General features: G+C 44.8%; 1 protein-coding gene across 2 annotated transcripts; it reads left to right on the top strand.

The window, feature by feature from the left end:
- Nucleotides 1-558: 558 nt before the first annotated feature.
- Decr2 (2,4-dienoyl-CoA reductase 2) lies at nt 559-9,485 on the top strand. 2 transcript variants are annotated; one of them, XM_035447966.1, is made up of 9 exons: nt 559-787; nt 1,745-1,813; nt 2,667-2,718; nt 3,215-3,350; nt 5,025-5,149; nt 5,221-5,314; nt 5,504-5,608; nt 6,135-6,352; nt 9,196-9,485. In XM_035447966.1, the coding sequence occupies exons 1-8, from the start codon at nt 594-596 to the stop codon at nt 6,350-6,352; spliced, it is 993 nt and encodes a 330-aa protein (XP_035303857.1). In that variant the 5' UTR covers nt 559-593; the 3' UTR covers nt 9,196-9,485. The 2 variants fall into 2 exon arrangements, with proteins under 2 accessions (XP_035303857.1, XP_027280924.1); XM_027425123.2 differs by lacking the exon at nt 9,196-9,485 and adding an exon at nt 6,656-7,147 and having other exon boundaries at nt 560-787.
- The last annotated feature ends 575 nt before the right edge of the window (nt 9,486-10,060 follow it).

Raw genomic sequence — 10,060 nt, 5'->3', positions numbered from 1 at the left:
CACATGACCGCTAATTGACTAGTCATTCGCTCTTTGACATCTTGATGGAACTCAGTCCTGGGTTCTCAACACCGGTCTGCCTGTGCAGTTTCAGGAAAATCTGGATCAAGTGCTGTGATCCTTGTCAGCCATCAAGAGGTCACTCTGGGATTTTGTTTCCCTCGGCCTGGCCACGTGAGGGAGCTATTGGCTTTGCAGACTCCCGATCCTCTTGAATTAGGAGGGAGAGTCCAAGAGGCAGAGCAGTGCTTGTCAGGAGTTCCGACTTCCACAGCTGATATTACACCGTCTGGCGAGTCTGGATGCTTGGACCAAATGGCTGCATTCAACTGGAAGGACTCCGGGGTTTAACAGGCGGGAGCATCCCACTGCGTCTGCGTCAGCACCTCCTCCTACTCGCGGTCCCAGCAGGCCGCGCGCCACTATGGGTGGGGTGCCCGCGGGGTGGAATGGGAAGACCAGGAGGGCGGGGAATCGCGGGAGGGCGTATGATAGGAAGGCGTAGAGGGACGGGGCACCTCGTTGTGGGCGGGGCCTCCTTGCAGGGAGCGTCTGGTGGGCGGGGTGCGGTGGGAGTGGGACTCTGGTCCTGGATGTTTCTGGGCGGAGCGAGCCCCTTGAACAACGCTGTGCTCAGCGTTGGAAAGGTAGGGTTGGTCTGTTTCCCAGTTTTACTGTCCTCGCCACTCCGGCCCGCACACAGCGTCATGGCCCAGCAACCGCCCGACGTTGAGGAGGACGATTGTCTTTCTGAATACCACCACCTCTTCTGTCCGGACCTTCTCCAGTGAGCTAAAGCAGGGAACTAGGGAGTGATCCGGGGTTGGGGCACAGAGGTCAGAACGGATCTGCCACTGAATGTGACAGCACAGAGGACTGGGTGATCACAACCCTCCTCCTGGGCGATCACAGACCTGATCTGGGGGTTCTGGAAGGATGGTATGAAGGACGAGGGAGGAGGAACCTTGTTCGTTTTGAAAACGTCTCACTTGACACCTTAGGACACAGAACGTTTTTGGTTAAATATTCCCCTTCACCCCTGAACTTCTAGGAAGCCCAAGAATAACATACTTTAAAGATAGCAGTTTTATGACTGGGGATTTGTGTAGCAAACCCTTGGGTTCCATCATCTGCAGGAGCATGTTTTCTTTCACAGCCACACTGGGTGAAAGTTCATGGGGTCAAAATCCTCCTTTGGCCACCTATTTACTCTCTGTTAACAGTGATTTATTTATTTGCTTATTTGTTTGGTTTTGGTTTTTTGAGACAGGGTTTCTCTGTATAGATTCAGTTGTCTTGGAACTCTCTGTAGACTGCGATGGTCTCGAACTCATAGAGATCTGCCTGCCTCTGCCTCCCAAGGGCTGGGATTAAAGGCAAGTGCCACCACTGCCCAGACAGTGATTTGTTTATTGAGACAGAATTTCATATAGCGCAGGCTGCCCTGAAACTCACTATGTAGCTCATGCTGGTCTTTAATTTCTGTCCCCCCCCACACACCTGTCAAGTGCTGGAATTAATGGCATGCATCACCAATCAGGCTAAAACATTGATTTTAAAGTAGATTCTAGGGACTAGAAAGATGGCTCAGTGTTTCAGAGCACTTACTGTTCTTTCAAAGGACTCATCTTTGGTTCCCAGCATCCACAGGAGGATTCAACCATCTGTAGGCACACGGGCAAAACATTCAGAGAAATAAATAAATAAATATTTTTTTAAATGACTACATTTTCCTTTTTTGAAGGGACAAGGTGGCCTTTATCACAGGTGGTGGTTCTGGGATTGGCTTCCGGATTGCTGAGATTTTCATGAGGTACACACTACTCTGGGACCCTCTTTAGCACCTTACTTCCCTTTAGCTGAACCCTAATGGATTTTGGGGAGTGGTTGTATGCTGCCCTGGGAGGAAGACAGGACCTTTGGGGTCTCCTCGATGTGGGCAAGACTGTGTGACAAGCCTCATAGGTTGTAAGTGGACTGCTATGGTGGGGAAGAGTGTCTCTTGGGACACAGGTCTTGTGGCATCAAGAGAGGGTTAGCAACTTGCTACTGAAGCTGGTGGAGGCTCATAGTTAGGCTGAGGCAGAGGTAGAAGAGCCCTTCTCCAGTTCTCCCCAGTAGTCTACTTTTCACAACCCCAAGTGAAGCCCATGAGAATTGACTTTGATTCTAGATAATAGACTATTATTTGAAGCTGGTGGCTTTATGCAATTTCTTCTCAGTAGAACAAAGTTCTGTGTGTTATCTAACCATGAAGATTAGATTAATCAGTGCAGTTGTGGAACCTGTGTAGCAGATCGTACCCATTGTTATCACCATGATGCTTCCTCTCTCAAAATGGGCTCTCTATCCTCCACCCCAATGCCCCAGCAGGCTCTGTACAGATCTGGGATTGGCACCAGTGGCCCACCACACTCTCTCTGCCATGTACATGGTATCTGGGTCAGAATATCCCAAACCAGAGACATGGGAGTGGGCAACCATGGTACCCAGCAGCCCTAGAGTTACTCAGCGCTGCTTGAGTCCCTGTACCTACTGCTGGCTTTGATTGATATCTCAGCCTAAGAAGCTCTTTGGGGAGTTCTTGTAGCATAGTACCTGGTAGAGGCTACCCCAGGGAGTGTTCCTCATTCTTGTCTTCTCAAGCCTGCCATCTGGTTTTGCAGGCATGGCTGCCACACTGTCATCGCCAGCAGGAGTCTACCAAGAGTGTCCACGGTGAGAGGAAGGCTGTGGGGTTCTGAACTTGGGTAGGGAAGAGTCCTGAGGACAAGGGTATAAAAACACCAAAGTCTGTTTCTTCTTGTGTAGAGGAACTCATTAAAATGGACCCTTATAGGTATCCTTGACTTTTTAGAAATGTGGTTATTGGACTGTGGTTTTGAAAGTAATAATGGTTCCAGAATTATTCAGTAGGATTACCAGCATTATGAAGGTCATCATCTTACCCATCTAGGTCCAGGGGAAATGCCTACAAGGTAGGCAGAAGGTAGGATTTGAGACAGGTGACAGGTTATAGAGAATGCAGAATCTCTTACCAACATCCACCAGGGGTCATGGCCCCAGGAGGTGGCTACTTTCAAGCCAAGTCTCCCTTGGCAGGGTACCACAGCAAACTTGGGGTGCTAATGTAGTGTATCATTTCCATCGAGGTCTAAAGGCTGCTTCTCCAGGCTGAAGCTGCTAGCCAACCCCCTTTCTTTCTCCTGCCTAGGCCGCTGAGAAGTTGGTTGCTGCCACTGGGAAGCGGTGCCTCCCTCTGTCTATGGATGTCCGAGCTCCCCCAGCTGTCATGGCTGCTGTGGACCAGGCACTGAAAGAGTTTGGCAAAGTTGACATCCTTATTAACTGTGAGTCAGCACTAAGTGAGGCCAGAGTCTTCTCTTAGGTCGATAGGGCTGTGTGGAAGCTCCAGAACTCTGCTGCCAGGGGTAGAATTGTGCCAGAGAGCCTAGGTGCTTGTCCAGGCCCAACTATGGCCTCACAGTTGTGAGACACAAGACTCAGGCTACAGGTTCTGTACTGGCACAGCCATGACCTTTGCATTTGCCAAAGGCACAATCTAGGCTATAGGTTCTGTCCTGGACAATCTTTGTTCTTTCTGAGTGGTGGGTCAGCAAAGCCTGAGCTATGCTGGGTGCCCTGTGAACATGACTAAGTCACAATTCAGAGGTGTTCTTGTGTACTGAGATTTCCACTTTAAAAAGTGTGCTGGTGTCGGGCGTTGGTGGCGCATGCCTTTAATCCCAGCACTCGGGAGGCAGAGGCAGGCAGATCACTGTGAGTTCGAGGGCAGCCTGGTCTCCAGAGCGAGTGCCAGGATAGGCTCCAAAGCTACACAGAGAAACCCTGTCTCAAAACACCCCCCCCCCAAAAAAAGTGTGCTGGTGAGGTGGCTCAGTAGCTTAGGCCTGAGTCATATCCCTAGGGGCCACATGTTGGAAAGAATGGATCCACTACCACAGGTTGTCCTCTGACCTCCACATGCCATAGCATATGTACAACTACACACATCACACATATACATATACTAAATAAGTGTTGAAAGTATGGGGGTGCCTCCCTATGTATGGTGTCACAGGCCTTTAATCTGAGCACTCAGGAGGCAGAGGCAAGCAGATCTCTTAGTTTGAGGCCAGCCTGGTCTATCTACATAGAGAATTTGAGACCAGCTTGGTCTACATGTTAAGTTCAAGGACAGCCTGAGTTACATAGAGAGACACTATCTCTAAATAAATAAACAAATAAATCAAAGTAATAGATTTGGGAGTGGAGTTCATCATGCAGAAAGCCCTGGTTACTATTATTGTCCCAGAAAAAAAGTTGATTTCATAGCCTTAAAGAATAATTAAGTAGATAGAACAGAATTCTGTGTAATCACTTCACAATATCTGTTATTACTCAAGTGTTATATTTGTTGAATAATTGATATTATTATCATATTAAGGCACCATGTTTTTTTGTTTTTTTGTTTTTTTGTTTTTTTTTTCTGAGACAGGGTTTCTCTGTGTAGCCCTGCCTGTCCTGGAACTTGCTCTGTAGACCAGGCTAGCCTTGAACTCAGAGATCCCCCTGTCTCTGCCTCCTGAGTGCTGGGACTAAAAGCTGGGCCATCATGGCAATTAAAGACTCTATTTTCAGATAAGGTCACATTCACAAACACCAAAAAATTATCTATCTATCTATCTATCTATCTATCTATCTATCTATCTATTTTTGTGAGAGAAAATCTCCTATAACCTGGGCTAGAGTTAAGCTTGCTTGAAGATGACCTTGAATTTCAGATCCTTTGCCTCTGCCCCAAGTGCTGCCTCCATACTTGGTTTTAGAGCTTAACTTCTTGGCATCTAGTCTTCTATCCTCTGCCTGTTGAGTCCTGACTTGTCTGGCTGAGGCCGCTTTGAGGGTCTCCACACTCTGACTGCCTACAGACATCTTTTTTTGTACTCTTGACAGAGCTTAGCCCTTTAGCGCCCTGTCTTCTCAGAGCCTCAGCCCACCAGCTTTCCCCTTCTGTTCTCCAGGTGCAGCTGGAAACTTCCTATGCCCTGCCAGCGCTTTGTCTTTCAACGCCTTTAAGACTGTGGTTGACATTGACACCATCGGCACCTTCAATGTGTCTCGTGTGCTTTATGAGAAGTTCTTCCGGGTGGGTACCCTCCTGGCAGGGGCCTTTCTTCCTGTGGCTACCCTCTCATTGTCATCCCTTGTATGTTTCAGGACCATGGAGGAGTGATTGTGAACATTACCGCCACTCTCAGTATGCGGGGGCAGGTGCTGCAGCTCCATGCAGGCGCTGCTAAGGCAGCCGTGGGTATGAGTGCTCCCTGTGGATTATCCCCTTGACTATCCCTGGAGGCTGATAATCTGCACACGAACTTGATCCTAACCGTGGATACTGTAGAGGCCGATACTTGACCCTGGGCTCCCACTGGCGTTTAGGCTACCCCAGAGTCAGCGCCACCTCACGATTTGCCCTCCTGTGTGCATTTCTTCCATGCAGATGCTATGACACGACACTTGGCTGTGGAGTGGGGTCCCCATAATATCCGTGTCAACAGCCTGGCTCCTGGTCCCATCAGTGGTACAGAGGGGATGCGGCGATTGGGTCAGTCTCTTCGGGAGTTTGGGACATCCATCAAAGCTTCTCAAATTGTAGCAGGGCTTTAAAAAGTCTGTCTTCAGCTAGGTAGTGGTGGTGCATGCCTTTAATCCCATCACGCAGGGGGCAGAGGCTGGCAGATCTATGAGTTCGAAGAGGCCAGCCTGGTCTACAGCATGAGTTCCAGGACAGCCAGAGTTACACAGAGAAACCCTGTCTTGGGAAACAAAAACATAAACAAAAAACAAGAAACGTTTTGTTTTATTCCAGTCAAGAAGTTATCCAAATGTTTGACCTTCTACCCTGTCTAACTTGGCCTACTCTCAGGGTCTCCATACCCTCATTGCCCAGAGGGTGTCACTTTCCCTCCTGTGGATTCTGTGTCACTCTGCACATCCTCTATTGCTGATCTGCTAGGCCCTGGTAGAGCAGCTACAGTTTCCAGATGTGGGCTGGGGAGAGTGCTGGGAGAGGGAGCAGCAAACACTGTGTTCTAGGGACTTACTCGGTCCTGACTTCCTTTACCTTCCAGGGGGACCCCAGGACACTTTGCAATTAAAGAGTTTTTCAAGCCCTGTGCAAAGACTTGGAAACAAGACGGAGATTGCCCACAGTGTGCTCTACCTGGCCAGCCCACTGGCTTCCTATGTCTCAGGGATTGTGCTGATAGTTGATGGTGGCAGCTGGATGACATTCCCAAATGACCTCAAGCAACTGGCAGAGTTTGGATCCACCTCTGCTAAGCTCTAGGTAACCAGCTGTTTCCACTTCTTGGGGTCCATATGTCCTTGGATGCCACCATCTTTTACTGTGCCAAGTGCAGCTATGAACTATGGGTTAGCTTTTCATAGGACCATTCCTGCCCCTGTTGCAGACACGGTCTCCAAGGCTGTGAAGGAAGTGGGCTCCTGGCACTAGGTTTTTTCCCAGGAATCTCTTCCCTATTGGAGGGTTACAGCCTTGAATTTACAATCTTCCTGCCTTAGTCTCCGGGAGTGCTTACATTATAGGAGTGCATAATGGGATACAAACTTTTCTTTCTTTTTGAGATAGATTGTATGTGCCTCAGGCTATCTTCAAATCGCCGCATAGCTGAAGATGACTTTGAACTTCTGATTATCCCGTCTCTACCCCAAGTGTTGGAATTATAAGAGGGCCACCATGCCCACTTTTTTGCAGTGCTGAAGATCACACCCAAGGCATCACGCACAGTATCAACTGAACTACATCCTCTGCGGAGGATACATCTTTTGACAAACAAACATTGTATTAAAAAATGTATCCAGGAGGCAGTATTCTTCCTGGGAAATGCCCCCTGCCTCACAGAAATATTGAATGTGCGTTTGGAAATCCTAGCCATCTAGCCCTTCCTCTGGGGACCAAGCTGTTTCCATGCTCTGTGTCTCCAAAGCCCACATCTCAGGGGGGTAGGACTAGGTCATGAGCCTAGCCTGATGTTTGCTTATGGTGTCTGAAGGGTTCCTTTGATTTTTGACAGAAAATTGTGTTTTCTTTTTAAAAATAAATTTTTACTATAAAAATATCTATCAGATGGAATTTATGAGTTTCTAGAAAGAAAATTAAAAAGTTTGATTCTATCACTGAAATAGGGGATTGTGTTTCCTGTCTTTTTTTCCTTCTGTGTTTCTTCAGCATGGTTGATTCTCACTCTCTTCTCCCACTAACAGACCACAGCAGCACAGCTTCTTGATTTTCTTTTCTTTCTTTCTTTCCTTTTTCTTTTTCTTTCTTTCTTTTCCTTTTTTCTAGACAGGGTTTCTCTGTGGCTTTGGAGGCTCCTACTGGAATTCTTCTGCAGAGAGAAGACAATACTCTGAAATGGATATTTTTGCCAAACAGAACAGAATTTTAAAGACCTATGTAGAAAAGTTTTCTGAATTGATTCTAAAAGAAAAATTGGTACTTCTTCAATTAAAAGCAATGGACCCAACTGAAATTTTAGTAACTTTTACTAATGCTGAAATTACTTCCTTATGGGCAGAAAATGAACATTGGCAAAGATATTGCAGTCAGTTTTTGGAGAGAGATTAACAACAAATATCCCAAAAGCAAGAGACTCCAATTTATAAAAATCATTTGGGAGCTGGAGAGATGGCTCAGAGGTTAAGAGCACCGACTGTTCTTCCAAAGGTCCTGAGTTCAATTCCCAGCAACCAAATGGTGGCTCACAACCATCGGTTGTAAGATCTGGTGCCCTCTTCTGGTGTGCAGATATACACAGAAGCAGAATGTTATATATACATAATAAATAAATAAAATCTTTAAAAAAATCATTTGGGTCCTTGTATGGGGAACACCAATATCTGGAGCCCCTACATTCTATACTGATGCAAATAAATCAGGAAAGGCAGGTTATAAATCAAGAAATTTAAGCAAAGTGCCTCAAAGCCTTTATGACTCCATTCAAAAATCAGAATTATATGCTATTCTTATGATATTATTAGATTTTTCTGAACCTTTTAATATAGTTACTGACTCTCAATATGCAGAAGGAGTTGTTTTACATATTGAAACTGCTGAACTTATTCCAGATAATTTAGAATTAACTCTGTTATTATTCAACTATAACAAGTAATCAGAAATAGAAATCACCCCTTTATCAGATATCAGATCCCATATGGGTCTACCAGGCCCTCTAGCACAAGGTAATGATAAAATAGTTCAGCTATTGTAGGAAATGTGCTAAAAGCCTCAAAATTTTATAAAAAACAGCATATTAATAACAAGGGTGTGAAAAAGATTTTCCATCAGTTGGCATCGTGCCAAGGAAATTGTTCGACATATAACCAAACTCCACTACCTGCAGGAATTAACCCAAAAGGTACTCAAAGAAATTACACTTGGCAAATGGATGTGTTTCATTTTACAGTTTGCAAAATTAAAATATGTATACTATACCATAGATACATAATGGGATTTCAATGGGCAACTGCTTTGAGTTCTTAAAAGGCTGATATAATTACACATCTATTAAAAGTTATGGGCATCATGGGAATATCTGCAGAAAATAAGACTGATAATGCTCCAGTATATGTCTCTAGTGTAATGAAATATTTTTTCATATTACAACAGGTATACCACACAATCCTATAGGACAAGCTGTTATGGAAAGATCTAATTGCACTTTAAAAGATATGTTTAATAAACAGAAAGGGGTAATAATGACCCCCAGAGATAGATTTCACATTGCTTTATTGACTTTAAATTTTTTTTTTGGTTTGATTTTTCTAGACAGGGTTTCTCTGTGGCTTTGGAGGCTGTCCTGGAACTAGCTCTTGTAGACCAGGCTGGTCTCAAACTCACAGAGATCTACCTGCCTCTGCCTCCCGAGTGCTGGGACAAAAGGCATGTGCCACCAACGCCTGGCTTACTTTAATTTTTTAAAAACCTAATGAAAAGCGAACAGTAGCTGCAGAGAGACATTGGACAAAACAAAACAAAACAAAACAAAACAAACAGACAAAAAACCACTGCACTAAATTAGCCAGTATACTTTAAAGGTCTAGTGACCTCAGAATGGAAACCAGGACATGTGTTACACTGGGGAATAGGTTTTGCTTTTGTTTCCACAGGAGAAGAAAACCTATGGATACCATCAAAATTGATAAAGATTCGATTTAAACAGGAGAAACCTATTGATTAGGAGAGGTGATAATCCATCAATCAATGTGGCTATTCAAACTGACGAAAGGGTAAGGGCAGGGTTTCGTTTTTTTGTCTTTCCAGGAAAATAACAATATCTAACTGAGGAATCTAAAGACCTTTGGACAAATGAAACATAGAAAAAAGAAGGGAGAACCATCCAAAAAAAATTTACTAAGATACCAAGAAAAGGAGTAATCTGGCCTAATGTTAAATACTTTCTACAGGGTAAAATTTTATGAACCTTTCAAAATGTCCATTTTTGCTGGTTTCTACAGATATATTAAACAGGTTTTTGTTGTTGTTGTTGTTGTTTGTTGTTTTTTTGTTTGTTTGTTTGTTTTGAGACAGGGTTTCTCTGTGTAGCTTTGGAGCCTGTCCTGGCACTCGCTCTGTAGACTAGTCTGGCCTCAAACTCACAGAGATCCGCCTGCCTCTGACTCCCAAGTGCTGGGATAAGAGGCGTGCACCACCACCATCAGACTAAACAAGTATTTTTTTTAAACAGGCAATTTTTATGTAGTCCTGACTCAATTAAACATTAAAGCTGGCTTTGGACTTGGAGTGTGGTTCTCTCCTTCTCTAAAGGCAAGCATGTTGTTAAAAGAAAATCCAAAGTCTCTGTCTCATATAACAAGAGTCACCTGGTATGGGACAGAAGGAAACCAAAATCTAGGGACTATTATTGTCACAAATATCATACCCCTCAAATCTATTTTGACTCTTTATTCTTTTTTTGTTTTTGGTTTTGTTTTGTTTTGTTTGGATTTTTGAGACAGGGTTTCTCTGTATTAC

This window comes from Cricetulus griseus, chromosome 7, assembly GCF_003668045.3.
Source record: "Cricetulus griseus strain 17A/GY chromosome 7, alternate assembly CriGri-PICRH-1.0, whole genome shotgun sequence".
NCBI classification, from domain to species: Eukaryota; Metazoa; Chordata; class Mammalia; order Rodentia; family Cricetidae; genus Cricetulus; species Cricetulus griseus.
This window is presented reverse-complemented; position numbering and strand designations above follow the sequence as displayed.